An 18,915-nucleotide genomic window follows, 5' to 3' on the forward strand; every position below is an offset into this window, starting at 1 on the left:
TAAACATGGCTCACTACAGCCTTGACCTCACAGCTCAAGTGATCCTCCCATCTCATCCCCTCAAGTAGCTGGGGCTACAGGCACACACCACCACACCTGGCTAATTTTTGTATTCTTTTAGAGACAGGGTTTTGCCTTGTTGCCCAGGCTAGTCTGAAACTCCTAACTAAGCCCAAACCATCCATGTGCCTTGGTCTCCCAAAGTGATGGGATTACAGGCACAACCGCTCTCCCTCTTAAAAGGAGAGCTATCTGTCCCCATCAGTTTACTGAGTGTTTTCTCAGTCTTTTTACTCAATTACCAGAGTCAGCAGACCCTCTATCTCCCCAGTAACTATTCTAACTCACTTTTCAGCTTATTCCACACTGGCTTTTGATCCTAAACAAGTCTATTCTTTTTTTTTCCCCTTCTTCTCTCTCTTTTATTTTTATTTTTATTTTGTTTGAGACAGGGTCTCTGTCACCCAGGCTGGAGGGCAGTGGTGCAGTGTCAGCTCACTGCAACCTTCACCTCACAGATTCAAGTGATTCTCCTGCCTCAGCCGCCCAAGTAGCTGGGATTACAGGTCCATGCCACCATGCCCAGCTAATTTTTGTATTTTTAGTAGAGATAGGGTTTCACCTTGTTAGCCAAGCTGGTCTCGAACTCCCAACCTCAGATGATCCACCTGCCTTGGCCTCCCAAAGTGCTGGGATTATAGGTGTGAGCCACTATGCCCAGTCTTCTCTCTCTTTTAAATCAAAACAACACGTTTAAACAGAAGTCATAGTCTGGATTTTGGAGCAGATTGAAGAACGACCATTGCACTGTAAAATTTTGAATCAATAGAGATTTTTGACATTGTAAAACTTGGACATTGTTCAGTTCCCCCAACTTCTAAGGCAATTCTAGCTCTTATAAAAAGTCATTTAACACTTCTCAACAATATGACTAAAATTCAAAGTTTTACAAATGTGGTTTTTAATAAATTTTTTTTCAGTAAAATATTAGTTCTAATTCAGTATATAGCTCCAGCATATCTGAAGTAAGAATATTGCAGTTTCTGATTTGTATTTGAAAATGTATTCATCTAGTCTTCTTTCTTCTCTTCCTTCTTTTGAAGTAAGATTCAATACTGACTGAGAATTCGTTCTGTCACAGTTATCTCTGGCAATCTGTCACAAATTCAACTATAAATTATAGCTAAGGATGAACACTTAAATAATTATATACTTTAAATGATTTTTTAACTAAGGCCCCCTAGTGATGTGATGAGTGCATACATTTTTGAATTCAGTGTCTTTTGAAACTGTCTTCCACAGGAGTATCATCTTACAGGTCTAGAAAAGATGTGTTCATAATTAAGACTTAATTCTTTGTAAATTGAGACACTATTTGCAAATTAAAAACAAAAAAGTTTATATTTCCCCTAATATGTGAATATGTTGTAAGGAGGAATAAAAAGCAAAATAGTTTTTTTTTTTCAAATAGACTTTATTTTTTAGAGCTATTTTAGGTTCACAGCAAAATTGAGTGGAAGGTCCAGAGACTTCTCATTATATTCCCTGCCCCTATCACATGCACAGTGTTCTCTATTATCAGCACCCCCCAACCAGAGTGGAACATATGTTACAGTTGATGAACCCAATTGATGATCTGGGTGATTAATAGGTGGAACACAGAGGAGTTTCAGGGTCATTTTTAGAAAGTACAGATTCGTTTTAAAACTAATGTAGCTTTTTCAGATTGTCTTCTTACTTAGTAATGTACATTTAAGTTTTCCTTAGTCTTATTTTTTAATCACACATTTTACATAGCTAAAATAGTTAAATTTCAGAATATAAATGCTTATTTTAATAAACAGACATTTATTTTAAAAACAATCTGAAAACCTTAATAAATGTCTTTTGGTTTGGGTAACTAGTACAATTAGAAATAACTCTTAAAGATGTATGTTTGGTCTCTTGTATTGGAAATTTTTTGCACCATGATGGTATCTATCTACATTTCATTCAGTTTTATAAAATAATGAAGTTATACCATTTCTGAAATAATTTTTCTTCTGAAATTAAAGTAGATTATCTTTTAATGCCTAAAAAGATACTTTCTAACAATGAAACTCCTAACTGGATTATGAAGAATCTGTTAAGTAAAATGATGTTTCAGAAAAGTGGATAATTTTATTTTATTTGGGATTTTTGTTATGTTGATTTAAATGCTTAGGATAATTCAATGCTGATAGGAGACATCTTTTAGAAAAAGATAAGACTGACTGATCCTCACTGTTGAAATAAAAGTATGCTGTGTAATCAAATGCAGTAAAGAACTGGGTTTGATGTTTTAAATAACTTTTAGATAGGCCGGGCGCGGTGGCTCAAGCCTGTAATCCCAGCACTTTGGGAGGCCGAGGCGGGTGGATCACGAGGTCAAGAGATCGAGACCATCCTGGTCAACATGGTGAAACCCCGTCTCTACTAATACAAAAAATTAGCTGGGCATGGTGGCGCGTGCCTGTAATCCCAGCTACTCAGGAGGCTGAGGCAGGAGAATTGCCTGAACCCAGGAGGCGGAGGTTGCGGTGAGCCGAGATCGCGCCATTGCATTCCAGCCTGGGTAACAAGAGCGAAACTCCGTCTCAAAAAAAAAATAATAATAATAACTTTTAGATAACTTGGAAATCTTAGGACTTTCAATAGATATATAACCGTAAAGGGATTTGCTGTATAGGAAGCAAAATACTTTCATCTGAATGTAAGCCTGAAGAGAAACTTCTGCCCCAATAAAAATATTTTATTGGCACTAAACAAAAGCTATTAAAGACTTCATTTGGAATGGCCAGTCCTGAGTGATCTGCTAAGAAATAAGCAGAGCTTCACTTGACTAGCCTTTTAAAAAAAAAATGCAGAACAGCATGGTTTTTAGGAGGCTGTTAGAGAAAGTCACAGCATCAAACTCCAGAGAAAATGGTACAGAGCAGACATGCAATAAATGTTGTGGAAGGAAAATTGGTGGTTAAGATTGGTGTCAATTCTGGAGGCCTGCAAAGCATGGATTAGTTTTGTGTTAATCTGGCCTTTTGGAAGCATTTAGTCAGATTCATTTCCAAATGAGTTATAATTCATTTTTTGGTTCTATTCTGGCATTGTGGTGTTCATTGTTAAGATCTTCCCCCCTACACATCACCCACTCACTATGTGATTAATCCTTTTCTTCTTTCTTTTTTTTTTTTTTTTACCTCTGAACTCGGGAAACCTCAGCTCTTGGCTTTTCCTTATTTTTCCCACACCCCCCGTACACACTCATACACACACAGATGTACCTTTTAAAAAAAAGTACACTTTCTTATCTGATTCCTCATTTGTAATACGCATAAATACATAAATATTGATAAATCTTCCATGAAACACATATACACAGTTCAGAAAGTCTCTCCGATATACCTGCTTTTTCAGAATGCTTTGTGTGTACTCCTGAGCTGTTTTAGGAGCTTTGTACTTTGCTAGGTAGGGAGTTCTTTAGGGCAACTTGTAATTGTTAGAAATTTTTTCTCTTGATTAAACCAAAATATTTTACCAATTGTACTTCTTAAGTGGGTTTTGTTAAACACGTGAAGACCACTTGTCTGTTAACTTTTGGATGTAGATCAAACATCATCTTCACTTCTTTAAACCATTCTACACGTAACATGATTTTGAATTCTTTCTTAGTCTAATTCTCCTTTACAAATATTTTGACTTGACATTGCCTTTCTTAAAATATGAAGCTCACACTTGAATACGATAATCCACATATGATCAGATAATAGATCTCTTTTATTAAAACTTGTTACTAATACTTGTATTTCCCTTATGTTTACAGACTTTTATAAAAATATCTTGTAGGGTAGTTATCTGCATTTTATAAATGGAAACAGAGTGGTTATCGTTTGTGATTTACCTAAGGTCATGCAATTGCTAATTTAGACATTGCACATCTGTTTATATAGTCTTAATGTTACTTTTTTAGGCATTCCATTGATCTAGTTGCCATACCAAGTATCATAAGCCTGTTAAGCAAAACCACTAGACCTTTTTCCATACACGCTAATGGTTAGTTAGATCTTCTCCATTCTGCCCTTTCCAAATGCATTTTTAAAAATCTAATGTATATCTGTTAAATTCTGTGTGTGTGGATTTGGTATGATTAGAATGTATCTTGTTTGTATATCCCATCTTATAAGTTTGTCTTATGAAAGAACTATGTGGTTATGAAGTGGTAGATCCATGTTATTAATAACACTATTAATAACATTTGTCAAAGAATGTAAGAGTTTTAATTTAAGAATAGTTGTAGTTTCCGCTATTCTGTCATCTGTAGAATTGGCTTTCCACTTGCATATGTAAATGGACTTTATGGGTTTTGTTAAGTATAATAAAAAGCATGGAGTCAAATATAACCGAGAGTATTATAGAGACTTTTAGGCTGACTCAGTATCTCAGGTTCTGTGTAGATTTATCTAAACACTGCTGTTATCCATTTATACTTTACCATGTTATCCCAAAAGGGAACCATCAGCAAATTTTACCAGAAACTGCTGAATTCAAGATATAGTCAAGATAAATTATACTTCTGACATCCTAGGAAGACTATCCAAAGAATAAATTACTTTGATAGAATTTGTTCTTTATGAAAATTCATTTTGACTCTCATTGATAACTTTATTCCATTTTTGGGGAGGATTGACAAGTCAGTGGGATGGAAACAGAGCTAGCTACAAAGTCTTTGAGTTTAGATGGGCAGCAGAAGGGGAAAGGAAGTGGGTGGTGGGATATACGAGGACTTTTCCAATGGAAAACAATGTCAGTGAAACCTATCTCTATGACTACTTGTTCAATTTCAGAATTAAGCTTCCTGTATATTTTAGGTGGAATGTAGCTGAGTTCTAGTCAAAATCCTAAACATTATTTCCCATGAAAAATACGCCCAAACACAAGCAGACAGAACAGTGATTGATAAACCTGTCATATTCATTTCTAAATAAATGAACAAGCCCCAAATCTATTTTAGACTTTTCTCAACAACTAATTCTAAGCATGTTGCTTCTAGAGTCTGCCATTTTCTCCATTTCTGGCACTTTTCTAACAGTGGTTTTGTCATCTCACCTGTGAGGATTAAGAACCTGGGATAAAACTCATTTTCAATCTAAAGATTTAAACTCATTTGAATTGAGTAGATGCTTTTGTGATGTCTTTGCATCTCTCCTGACTTAGCAGTTCCCTCCTTCACATCACTTAATCTGCCCTTTTGGTTAGAAGATCATGCTCTTATCTAAAGATGGAAGGAGGCAAAATGAACATGGAACTAAATTACCCTGCCTTTTCTCATGGCTTATTGTGGCATCAAGCTGAGCAGTGACCTTTCCTAATATTCCCCTTATTCCAAACATAGCTTTGTCTTGCTTTCAGCATTTTTTACTTTCCTCAGATCATATCGATTCTGACTTTAATCCATAAAAATTATACTTTTTTTTTTTTTTTGAGACAGAGACTCACTCTATCGCCAGGCTGGAATGCAGTGGCGCGATCCCAGCTCACTGCAACTTCCGTCTTCCAGTTTCAAGCAATTGTCCTGCCTTGGCCTCCAGAGTAGCTGGGACTACAGGCACGCACCACCATGCCCGGCTAACTTTCTTTTGTATTTTTAGTAGAGACAGGGTTTTACCATTGTTGGCCAGGATGGTCTCGATCTCTTAACCTCGTGATCCGCCCGCCTTGGCCTCCCAAAGTGCTGGGATTACAGGAGTGAGCCATGGCGCACAGCCCCAGAATTAAACTTTTATATAAAAGTAGGTTATATACTTGTACCTATCTTTTCTAAGCTTTCTTTTCAAATCTAATCCCATCGGATTCTCCTTAACGACTGACTTTAGATTTCCTCTAATTTTCTTTTCCTTATAGAATTATTTATTGCATTGTCAAAATGTCATGTTTTAGCATCTTCTCTGGCCTGCGAATCACTGCTCCCTATAACCATGGGACTACTCCCACCCATCCTTTTTCCAATGTTTTCTGGATAGTTGGTTTCTTTAAAAACCTGGAAGCAGGCCGGGTACGGTGGCTTACTCCTGCAATCCCAGCACTTTGGGAGACCGAAGCGGGCAGATCATGAGGTCAGGAGTTCGAGACCAGCCTGACCAACATGGTGAAACCCTGTCTCTACTAATAATGCAAAAATTAGCCGGGTGTGGTGGCACTTGCCTGTAATCCCAGGTACTCAGAAGGCTGAGACAGGAGAATCACTTGAACCTGGGAGGCAGAGGTTGCAGTCAGCCAAGAACGCACCATTGCACTCCAGCCTGGGTCACAGAGCAAGACTCGATCTCAAAAAAAAAAAAAAAAAAAAACCGGGAAGCAAATGTTCAGGGTTATGCATTTAGAAAACATAAAGTGCCTACTAAAGTTTAGGCTCAGGCATTGTTTACTACATATAAATAATTAAATCAAGGACCTTTTCCTAGAGGAGCTCAAAGTCTAGTTGTAAAAAGAACATGTAAACAAATTATTGCAGTACACTGTGGTATTTGCAAAATAGCCAGGATAACTGCCATCTAAGAACTCAAGTATAATTACTCTCATTTCTTGCTTCTGTAAATCCTAAAATTATGTCATATCCTCCTAGGGTTTCTGTTTTTTTTCTAGTAGCCAACCAGTTCTTTGTTGATCAGAATTAAGTCCAGAATAAAAGTTTTCCTCCTTATTTTCACCTTGGAAAAGAGAGATAATCAGCAAGTAATATTTTATCAGGTTTATTTTCTTCTAGCAGATTTAGACCTCAAAGATGTTAGGGTGGTTGACACCCTCCATGTCTCTGGAATTTTGTCATCATTTGTTTTGGGGAAGTCATGTTGGGTGAATATTCTGATGATCTGTGTATCCTCTCCTTATTTTACGTTCCCTTGACCATCTTTGGATCTCGACACAGGACTTTGTTCGCCGTCACTGCTCAGTTTTGTGCTCACTTAAATGCTTCCCTCCAGGCTCTTTGACATTTTACAGATCTTTTATATGGGTCATTTTTGTCCCTTGCCTTCATTTAGTGTTGGTTACATATTCTGGTTCAGGTCTCATCTGATCCAGTCTGTGATGCTTCAAAGGGTGTATGTATCTTTTGTATTAAAATTTACTTTTTCCTCATTTTTTATATAACTTTGCACGTAAGTATTTTTGCTTTTTTCTTAGATTCTGATTCCTTAGATCTTTCTTAAAGCAGCCATCTAGATTCTTCTTGTTCTCATTAATCTGATTCTTCTTCAAAACAGATTTATAGATCCTTATAGGAGCATTCTAGAAGAGAATAATACACATTATGCAAAACACATCTACTTGTATTTTCAAATGTTTCCACTGTATTTTTTTATTTGCTGCCTGTCTCCCTGTGGCCTGTGCATCCCTGTGTTCTCCATGGGATACCCTTTCTCTCTTCCATATCAGCTTCTTTTCCTCTGATGTTTTCTTTTTTCTTTTTTTTTTTTTTGAGATGGAGTCTCACTCTGTAGCCCAGGCTGGAGTGCAGTGGTACGATCTCGGCTCACTGCAACCTCCACCGCTCGGGTCCCAGTTCAAGCAATTCTCCTGCCTCAGCCTCCAGAGTAGCTGGGATTACAGGCACATGCCATCATGCCCAGCTAATTTTTTTTTTTAATTTTTTTTTATTTTTCTTGGAGACAGGGTTTCATCATGTTGGCCAGGCTGGTCTTAAATTCCTAACCTCGTGATCTGCCCACCTCGGCCTCCCAGAGTGCTAGGATTACAGGCGTGAGGCACCGTGCCCGGCCTCCTTTGATTGATGTTTTCAGATTCACCCTTCATCTTACATATAGAACGGCCAAATTATTTACTTACTTCTTTATGCCCTACAGGTCTTTGTTCATACTAGAATAGCATTTATTATCCCATATTGTAGTTGTTTAAACACATTTGCCCTTCCTTTCTATTAGCCCATGAGTCCTGCCCAGGACATGGACTGGTTGATAGCATGCTTGATGGCAAGAACAAATGCTTTGGAGTCAGACTGATCTTAATTGCTGACCGCAACACTTTAGTCTGTAACCTGGGGCAAATTATTTAAATTACCAGTGCCTACTCAGCCTTTTCGTTTGTAAAATGAAGCTACTACTTAACCTCACTGGATTGTTGATACTAAAGTAATTGATTACATAAAGTGCATCGTGAGTGAAGGAATAGTGGCTGGGGTAGAACAATGGATAGAATACATCTTAAAGAATTTTGTTTAATGTCCTGTACACATAATAGAATATTTGTTTTTAATAAACATTCCTTCTTTAAACAAATTTGATGCATTGGACCTTTAAAAAGTATATTTGCTTGTGTTTTGGCATCTGAAATGCTATTAAAAACATAATATCTTAGTGGCTCATTTCCTTCAGTTTACATGCAGAGAAGCCTCTTGGACCCCAAAACTTACTCCTCCTGCATTCAGAAAGCTTTGCATCTTTTTGGAGAGAACCATCTGTTCACAGCATTAAATAGCTATGAATTAAATAGATTTTGTTGGGGAAAGTCACTTTCCAGCTCTTCTCAAGTCGGACCCTCTGGTCTCCAGATATCTCAATGCATGTAAAATTTCTAAGACACTGAGCTACATGCTGAAGAACGTACAGGATGTCCCATCAGGCTTTTCAGCAGAGTTGAGAAGTGAAGTATGAATACACATAACGGTGGACAGTAACTGCAGTGGATGGCACAACATGGTGTACTGCCAGATGAGTGATTCAAACCCTAAGTGCTGTCAGGTGGAAGAGACTTTGACTTTTGGAAGATTGAATAAAAACTAATTGAAGAGAACAAAAAAGCATTGTAGACAAGGAGAATGGAGGGAGTAAAGTGTAGAGAGCACGAATTGTATGTAGCAAATCTGGATTTTTCTGTTTGTGTCATTTCTACTTCCTTCTAGTATAAACAAAGTTTGACTTTTTTTGTTGCTGTTTCGGCTGTTACTTTGTTCAGATTCTTTGTTTCTGCTCAGAACTCTTTTTTCATTTTGGTTCTTAAGATTTTTCCACTTAATCCAAACTCTACTTTCAGATTTATTAAACCCTTAAGATTTTGTCTGTGACCTAGTGCAGTATTAGTCTGTCTTGCTTTATAATAAACATAGTTCTAGAAATTTGAGTGTAAACTGTTTAACTAGAACAACATTTTTCATAAACTGATTTTATAATGTCCATTACAATTCATTTACTCAGAAGTCATTTTCTCTGCATATTTTAGTTATTAGAATGATTTTTGTGACTGCCCTGAAGTGCAGCTCACCTATATTATGAAAGCTTTCTTTTAAATTTCAATATGACAAATTTTTTCTGCTCTTTAAAGTTTAGTTCAGCATAAATCATTTGTATTTGAGTCACTTAGAGATTCGTTGTTGAGGTTTGAGGAAGTTTAGACTTTGTTCAAATCAAATACGGATGGAGATGCACTCCATCCCAAAACTGGTAAGAGATCATATATAAGAGGGAGGGGTGTGGGGGCAGGAGTTATGACAGGTTGTAGACCGGGCACGGTGGTTCACGCCTGTAATTCCAGCACTTTGGGAGGCCAAGGCAGGTGGATCATGAGGTCAGGAGTTCGAGACCAGCCTGGCCAATACGCTAACACCCCATCTCTAGTAAAAATACAAAAATTAGTCGGACATGGTGGCGCGTGCCTGTAGTCCCAGCTGCTCAGGAGGCTAAGGCAGGAGAATCACTTGAATCAGGAGACGGAGGTTGAAGTGAGCTGAGATTGGGCCACTGCACTCCAGCCTGGGCGACAGAGCAAGGCTCTGTCTCAAAAAAAAAAAAAAAAAAAAACGGACAGTTTGTTCCCTATGTCCTTCTAAAAATGCACAAAGATTTGAAAGTCTAACTGGCAAAGAGCTGATCATAGTAGGAATCAGGTTTCTGATGGGTAGCCACTTGCACCAAGAAAAATTTGTTTAACCTAACCACTGGCACCTGTGATTTTGAAATGTAAGGGACAACAGTGAAGATGGAAGGTGAAAGCTTTTTAGAAAAACAAAATCAGATTGTATTGAGCCTTTTGGTAATAACCATTAAATATGGCTCAAAATGTGTATTTTGTGACTGGGTCTCTCAGTGACTACTTCCCCGGAGGGGAGTATTTATTGTTTAATGAAAAGACCTTGAGGAAGGGGTACCAAAAATAAGGTAGAGGCAAGAATTCCAAGAAGGCACAATATCCTGATTTCGTAGCAGAAAAATATATTTGTGGAAACAAGTATACTGGAATTGTTTTGGGCTTGTTTTACATGTATTTTATCTCACTATGTTGTCATTATACAGAGGTCTTCTATGTCTTTACCCTTTTAGCAGCAGATCTTATTTTTCAAATTAAGTCTTACATGGTAACCTAATATGTAAAATACATGAAATCAAGATGGGAAGGAAGGATGCCTTGTGCTGGTGCCCTACCCCCTCAGCTTCCTCCATTCTTTCAGGTGAAGCTTGTATGCCAGCTGGAAAAACTCATTGGCTTGTTGCCAGTGACAGGTTACTGTGAGGAGCAGGTTTGCCCACATTTTGCTATTTATAGTTTTACACTTCATAATAATTAACATATTGCAGTTAACCTGGAGAACAGAAAGGAAAGATACCCACTCTGGATGCTGTTAATGCTAACTGTGTGTGCTTGCCTAAGCAGTGTTCTGTGAAAGGTCTGAAGTCCGAATTCATTCTAAAATATAGTCATTGTTTCAGTGCCTCTCTGTGTACTTCCTAGTAAACAGTTGGACTAGTACAGTGTTATGTAGAAATGCTAAAGATAGTTTCAACCCGTTGTGAGATTTTCAGGTTTGATCTGGGAGGAGGGGGAGAGCTATGTAGTAACTAAAACGGCAACTCCACAAATGCTACTGTTCTTCACCCACCAGCATGTTCCCACACGTGTCCCAACTGGCCTGCCTTTTTCCTGAACTTCTATAGCGTATTTTAATCATGTACCACTCTGGGCATTTCTTCTGATTTTTCAGATGTAGTTGTTGAACTTTTCGTGTCTTTTCATCGTCCCACTGTCTAGACTTTTAGCCCCTTGAAAACAGAGGTCATGGTTTGAGTGCTTTTGTGTTCCATGCACACTGTAGGCACTCAGTAAAGAGCTGCCTTGGTTTTTAGCTTGGCGGTCTTAATAGATGCATTTTATACTGTCATCATTGCTAAAAACTAGATTTGTCAACTTGTTTAGTGCCTCATAATCGGCTTATATGGGTTCTGCTACCTTGACCAACAAGGTAGCAGAGTTTTAACTATAATTTCTTCTTTAATAAGAGGTTTTCTGAGGCAGGTAAACTGGAAGTATATTGATACTTCTTACACAGTAGAATATGAAAATGTGGCATGTGGCATCTTGAAAGTACTTTAAATTGTGTGCCTTTGAGTTCTACACTGAAAAATAAAACGACTACAAACAACTTGACACCCTTTCCTGCCCTCAAGTTGTTTAGAACTGAAAATAGTGTTTCGTTGTACATATTTGTATGCCATAAAGTAAAATTTTTTTAACATCAGAAAACATCTAAATATATTAACCAGTTCTTTAAAAATAAACACCCCTTCCCTTATGTATTATACTATTACTAATTACTTTAAAAATAAAATTAGTATTATTTTTAATATAAAATGTTTGGCAACTTGATTTTTATTATACTTTGCTTGCTCTTTTCACATCTTACAGTTTAAAGTACTTTCTGATATCTTGCCTTTGCAATGTTTTAGTGATGAGAAGACCCATTGATTAGACTTGACTACACAGTACCTCTGAGAATGATAGGTATTATCCCTAAGTTCCTAAAAGGAGACGTGTGCACAGGGCTAGTTCCTGGCAGTAAGAAATACCTTGCCTTAGCTTTTTGGAAAGTCTACTGTCCATTCCGTATTGACCACCAGTGGAGCATTTGTTGTTAGGCATTTAGCAGGTAATAAATGTGCTCCAAATTGCTTTTCCTTCTCTTATTTTTATCCTTATGAGACAGTAAGGCAGGTGTTATTTCTACTTATGAGTTAGGGGTCCTGGGATATACATGCCTAAATTATATTGACAGCCAGTTGTGCAGCTGCCTTACACAACCTATCTACAATGTTTTTTCAATGAGACCTACTGACTTATACACATTGAATTGTACTCCAGTGTGAAGTCCTGTATAAATAAAAGAAAATGAATTTGCATCAGGTTGAGTCAGTGGTACTGGTACTATTTGAAAGGAAAATGTGTATTCAAGTGAGATCATTTAGAGCCCTAGAAGCAAAGGAATTGATTTCCTTTGTGTCAGTGGTTATGGTGCAATTTTGCTTCCCTAGAAGACATTTGAAATGTCTAAAGACAATTTCAGCTATCAAAACTGGGGAGTCGGTGCTCCTAGCATCTAGTGGGTAGAGGCCAGCAATGCTGCTAAACCTCCCACAGTGCTTAGGATGGCAGTCCACTACAGAGAATTATGTAGTTCAAACTGTAAGTAGTGATGAGGTTGATAAACCCTGCTGTGTGTGTTTCAAAGAATGGAATTGCCAGAAGCCCTTGCAGCCAAGACAAATTTGGGTCATTGGAAGGGAATGGGGAGTCAAGGAGGTGACTTCAGATACGGGTGGACTGAGATGAGCTATGTTGATGGGGTTAGGATTAAGCTGATTTCCTTTCTCTCACCTTTTCTTTGTGCCAACACTTGGCATAGCAGTAGTGGAGAAAACAGTGAAATAAACTCCTTTTCTTCTAAGCTCGGTGGAATATGGTCCTAGTCCAAGAGCTAAAAGCGTCACTCTACTTCCCTATAACACTTGCAGCTTTGCTGTAAGCCACACACCCATGCTGTCAGGCTCCCAAAATGTCAAGGCACAGGATTTTTTGAGGGGAGGAGAGGTGTCAAGATTGTTGCATTATAACCTAGCTAATTTATTTCCCAAGGTATCTTGTAATCATAGTGCACCTGGGAGGATCTAAATTTCTCACTGTTTCTGCATCATGTGCCATATGTGAATTTCTTTGGCTAACATACTCTTGCTTGATTTGATTAGTCTACAATTACAGGAACAAATGTCCCTTAAAAAACTTTTTTTAGAGTAGTTTTAGGTTCACAGCAAAACTGAGTGGGAAGTACAGAGAGTTCTCATATAACCCTTCTGCCTTTGTTTTTTGACTTTATTACTGATTTTCAAATAAACTTTATATAAATGCAGGTGTTATTCTGTTAATGCAAAATTAAATGTTCCTCAATTTAATTGCTCACTAAATGATAAAGCAAAAGGTAGGAGCAGATTGGTCTGAATTGTGGGATATTTTCTCTTTCCCTATTCAGTAGAAGAGGGAGGATCATAATTTACATGGACTTCTTAGGGACTTTAGCCACTCGGTATAAGAGCATTTATCTTACTGAAAATCTTCCCATGTAGTTAGTTATACATCATATTTTTATTTCTGGGGGATTTTATTTTTCTCCTAGGAAGTTTCCCATTTTGTTTTTGGCTAATTGGAAGCCATTTTAAGTTATTCAACCTGACAGTTTGACTGCTTTGAACGTTAGACTAACGTACCATAGCTGTACACCTTCCTGTAATTGAGAGTGTTCTAGGATTTAAATTTGTGATCTTGTTTATGTCTCATGTAGTTAGGGAGCCAGGGAGAAACTCATGATTGTATTCTTGATTAGAAGTTTTTTCTCCTGGCCGTAAAGTCCAGTTTCTTCCTTCAGCCACAATTATCTCTCTAGTAATCATGGCCAGTGGACATACTAAAATGCTTCTGTGTTTCTCCTTTCAATCATGGTTCTTCCCCTGGGCTTTCCCTTTAATATTTGACCCTTTAAAAATTAATAGTCTTAGGCCGGGCCTGTGGCCCACGCCTGTAATCCCAGCACTTTGGGAGGCTGAGGCAGGCGGATCACCCAAGATCAGGAGTTCAAGACCAGCCTGACCAACATGGTGAAACCCATCTCTACTAAATAAATACAAAAATTAGCTGGCATGCACCTGTAGTCCCAGCTACTCGGGAGGCTGAGGCAGGAGAATCACTTAAACCCAGGAGGTGGAGATTGCAGTGAGCCAAGATTGCGCCACTGTACTCCAGCCTGGCAACAGAGCAAGACTCTGTCTAAAAAAAAAAAAAAAAAACCTAATAGTCTGTACAGAGTAGACCAAGAAAGAGTACGCTTGCTTGCTTTTTTTTTTTTTTTGACAGATTGGGTCCAGGTTCAAGTTCTCAATAACAAGTTTTGTGAACTTGGGCAAATTATTCCTGAATCTGTTTCTTTCTTTATTAAACACACAGATTATTCATCCTCCTCTGCCTACCTCACAGGGCTGCTATGAAGATCAAATGAAATAATTATCAGAGTGCCTTGTAAACCATATAAACAATACAAATGTAAAATAGTATGCAAATACAAGAAATGTGAGGTTTAATAAATTACATCAATTATGAAATGAAAGTAGGCTTGGAGAATTTATTTTCCCTTCTGTTGTCTTGTTTTGTGTAGCATAGAGTGCTTTTTCTTCATCTTAGTAAGTTCAGAGATGACTTTTGTTCGGTTTAGTTGTAGTTTTTTGTCTTTATAAATAAGGTCAGTGGAGTTAAATGCTTCACTTGTTGAAGCATGATATAATTTGGCATAGATCATTGGTGCAAAGCAAAATTACAAAAAGAAAATTCTGATTTTGCTCAGTAGCATAGATCATGCCTGATAGAACATCCTCCTCCTCCTCCTCCTCTTTCTCAGCGTCGATTGCTAATCAGTTCTATGGAATCAGAAATATTTTTTCTATACTTTTTTCAAAAACTCGTTTGTAATTTGACTTACATTCCTATTTCAATAAAACAATTATCTAAGTATTAATTAAAGAAGACAGTTATCTAAGTAGTTGTTATACTTCACCCCCCCCCCCTGCAACAGTTAGTTATATCATGTAGATGCTGGATGGTAGTAGATCAAGTTAGTTTAGTCACAATTTATAAAGAGCCTTTTTTATGTTGCTAGTATCTTCTCATGTTTGACACTATTCAAAAATAGACCCAGAAAACTGTAGGACTCCAGGACTCAGGCTGTGAATGATTGGTAGAACTGTTGGGAGTAGAGCAGGCGGACTGTGTTGGAAATTATTCCATCTAAAAGGTATCAGCTTCTGCCTCCTTGGCCTTAGTGACTAATGGAAATACATTCTTTTCAAATTCAAAAGCCTGTTCATTACTGCTTTCTCTTCTGAAACACGTTGCCAGTTTTATAATCAAGAAGGGCTTAATTATTTTTCTTTTTCTATTGCTTATGTTTATTCTTCATAAAATGACTTTTCTTCCATTTGATGGGCTGAGAAATAAGCTCCTATATTGGACTTTGCAGTCTTGCTTTTTTTATAGTGTAAATCAGCTCAGCTGGCTAAATGCCTCACTAACTGAAACTTCATAATGTAGCTGGAACTAAATTGTGCTCTGGAGCATTGAGTCTAAACTGGATTATTGATTTAGAAACCCATAATGGTGAAGAGGCTATAGAGAGATAAGAAGCTCCCTCTCCTGATCCTTGAGCAGGTTTTTCCTCACTGACTTCAGGGGCTCTGAGCTCACGAGCAAAATCCTAACCAAGTTTATCTTGCTAGGACAACCCATTTTAAATACTCAGTAAAGAAAGAATAATTCTTCTCCCGCTTAACCACTAAAGAGCAACATATGTTTCTAACGTAGCTTTTTATTTTTTTTTTATCTTTCATTTTTTTGTTGGTAAATCTCCCAGACAACAGCAGTTCTGTAGAGAGTTTAAATATGAAGGAATGGCAGGACGGGCTAAGGGCACTTCTACCCAACATTAACATCAACTTTGGTGGACTGCCCAATTCTTCTTCCCCCTCCAACGCCAACCACAGTGCACCAACGTCCAACACTGCCACCACCGACAGCCTGAGTTGGGACAGCCCTGGCAGCTGGACAGACCCAGCCATCATCACAGGTAACTTTCTCACTCCCTTCAGCTCCACTGACTGCCAACAGTTTGGTTTTTAGCACAGATTTTTAAAAAAACAACAGAGATCTCTTCAACATAAGTTTCTTTTCACAAAGCCACAAGTGTGGAGTGGCTTGTTTTGTTCTTAGGGGTCACACAAGTCTCATTGAAACTGTCGGCCTAGTTGTGTATTAATAAGAAGGCATTTGGTGCCTAGGTTGCTTGTTTTGGTTTAACTAGGTGTTAACGTCTGGCAACGTGTGTATTTTGTAGGCCTCAAAGTACAAAAGGATCTGACTGACTCTTCTGATAAGGAACATACTCCACTTTTTGTTATAAAGCTCTCTATTATAAGGCTGTCTTGTTACGTATCCCTGTTAGAGGAGGAAAAACACAATTGGGAAATGCGGTCATGCAATGGTGTTTTGCAGCTCCGCCTCTGTGACAGTGGGGGACTAAGTCTAGTTCAAGAGGAGGCATGGATTTGTGTGACGATAAGTCTTGGTTGTTGGGGGAGGGTCAAAGGAACATAAGGTTTAAAAGGTCTTATTTGGAAGGAGTTTAAAATTGTAATCTCTTCTTGTTTCCTTTTGATTTTGTTTTCTAAATTTGTTTGACGACCTTCTTATTCTTTCTGCACAAACTCACCATTTCCCCTCTTTTTTCTTTTATCTCCTTAGGTATTCCAGCGTCTTCAGGAAACAGTTTAGACTCTCTTCAAGATGACAATCCTCCACACTGGCTAAAATCCCTTCAGGCCCTCACAGAGATGGACGGCCCCAGCGCTGCTCCATCACAGACCCACCACAGCGCCCCCTTCAGCACACAGATCCCACTGCACAGAGCCAGTTGGAATCCCTACCCTCCTCCTTCAAACCCTTCCAGCTTCCACTCCCCACCCCCAGGCTTTCAGACAGCCTTCAGACCCCCCAGCAAAACCCCCACAGATTTACTACAGAGTTCAACACTGGACCGCCATTAGGCAAAGAGGAGAAACCATTAGAAAATGCAGGATTTGTCCCACTCTGTTTTCTCCCTCTCAGCCCACCACCCACAGCTCTCTTCTCATCTCTTATGTTCTGAAGAATCCAGTTCCTGATCAGTTTTTTTCTCCCTACCCCCAGATGCAATGCGATCACAGGGTCATTACCATCTCTTTTTAATTATAAAAGTTTCTCTTGATCCAGCATTTGAGTGACACTGTTGAATGTTTCTAAAAATGCCTTTTTAAGGAGAGAAAAAAAAATCAAAGGGCAGTCTCCATACTTAGAAAATTATTGTTTGTCTGTTGCGCATAATAATGACATAATCTGCTTAGCAGAAAATGACGATTAATCTATAGGAAAGGTCAAGTAAATGCATTATCAACCGCAGAAGTTTGAAAACCAGGTTCATTTACATGAGATTGCTAAATGCATGGGGGAAAGCAGTGGTCCTAGCATCCATCTTATATTCAGCTTATTATTATTGCAGGGAAAATGCTTTTAATTTAATTTAATTTTTAATTATTTTGGCAAGTTGATGGCAAGTTGATTGTGTCATTAAGCAAAAGAATTTATTGGAAGTTGATGGAAAGACAAATTGATCTGTAGTAGTAACTGGCTGATTGCTAAAGAGTTTATAAGGAGGTGAGAAGTAATTTTTTTAAAGGAGAAAAAATTTTTGGCTTTAGATTTAAAGTAAATTGAAATGTTTTAAAGAAAAAAGTATTTACAGATTTAATACCTATTAATAATATAAGAGCTGAAATGTAAGTGATTTCTTCAGTCTTTCTCCTCTGTCAGAATCTTTTTTTCTTTTACCATCAATTCACCTGACTAGGCACTCTGAGATAGCACTGCTCTGGGGCCATCTGATCACCATCAGGAGCAAATCTCTGACCTCCTTGCCTGCAGCTTTTACTTAACCCTGTAGTTTCTGGACGTTTGTGCAGTATTGAAAAGACAGGAGAAAGGAAAACAGAAACCTGGTTATAACCTGATGCTAAAACTAAAAACAAGGAAATGTACCTCTTTCTTCAGAATTAAAACTAAAATCTTAAATAAAACAGAAAACTTGATGATGACACTTGAGTTCTTGCTTTTGTTTTGCCGTTTTGTTGCATGTGAGTTTGAAAGATTTTGTGACAAGTAGCCATCAGATATTTCCATTTGATTTTACATCTTCAACAATAGGGAGGGAGGATGGTTTAGAAGAAGAAAGTGGAGGAGAAACCACCATTTTATTGTCAGTTAATGTAATTCTTAAAGTCCAGCCCATCTTGTCCTCAAGAATCTCTCTCAGTAGCTTTCAGTAGAAGATTCCTCTTTCTGCCATTGTATTATGCAGGCCAAGCCTTCCCAACTGAGAAGCCTCATGTGCCAGTAATGGAGAGGTTATTGACATACTGAGATGCTGGTTCTCTTTAGGGAGACCTGGTGGGAGCAGCAGCCACTATGCCACACAAGTGGCACCACTTTGTGAATGCCATGATGGGAAAGAGATCTGGATGATCCACAGACACATCTTTTATGAATGACCGTTTTAGGGAGTACCTGATGGTGGAGGGATGATCGCACCACTGACCAGAAGAGGGTAGAGGATAAAAGTTACCTGTTCCCCAACAGAACACCAGGATCTGTGTGGTTTGTATGTCTTGCCTTGGGCTGCATTCAGAAGTCCAAAGCTGGAACTGGCATATTTTCAGCCGTGTCCATTAAGGGAAGCTTTGTAGGATCAACTAAATAGCTCTAGATTGTACATTCTGTGCTTTCAGGTGGATTTTTTTTTTTCATCCTGACCTTTACCTTGTACTTGAATTTGTTAAAAAAAATTTCAAAACAATTTTTAGATATTTAAACATGATTTTTTTTTTCTTAACCCTACTCTTTTCCTTCATGTATTCTCAAATAAATGTCACCACAAGTAGATGGTGACCAAGTGGATAGCAAATTGTTTTGTGAAATGAACAAAATGTCCCTGGA

General features: G+C 38.0%; 1 protein-coding gene across 5 annotated transcripts in view; it reads left to right on the forward strand.

Annotated features, from left to right (window-relative positions):
* Positions 1-18,017, forward strand: part of CNOT4 (CCR4-NOT transcription complex subunit 4) — a 144,094-nt gene extending 126,077 nt beyond the window's left edge. For 2 of the 5 annotated variants that reach the window (XM_012465727.3, XM_012465728.3), the window contains exons 11-12: positions 15,746-15,958; positions 16,633-18,017. In XM_012465727.3, the coding sequence (XP_012321150.1) occupies positions 15,746-15,958; positions 16,633-16,934 (515 nt within the window). In that variant the 3' untranslated portion in view covers positions 16,935-18,017. The remainder of the gene's footprint in view (positions 1-15,745; positions 15,959-16,632) is intronic. The other 3 variants (XM_012465731.3, XM_012465732.3, XM_012465730.3) reach the window with 2 other exon arrangements.
* The last annotated feature ends 898 nt before the right edge of the window (positions 18,018-18,915 follow it).

This window comes from Aotus nancymaae, unplaced genomic scaffold (genome assembly GCF_030222135.1).
Source record: "Aotus nancymaae isolate 86718 unplaced genomic scaffold, 86718_ANA_hifiasm-v0.15.2.pri h1tg000002l, whole genome shotgun sequence".
NCBI lineage: Eukaryota > Metazoa > Chordata > Mammalia > Primates > Aotidae > Aotus > Aotus nancymaae.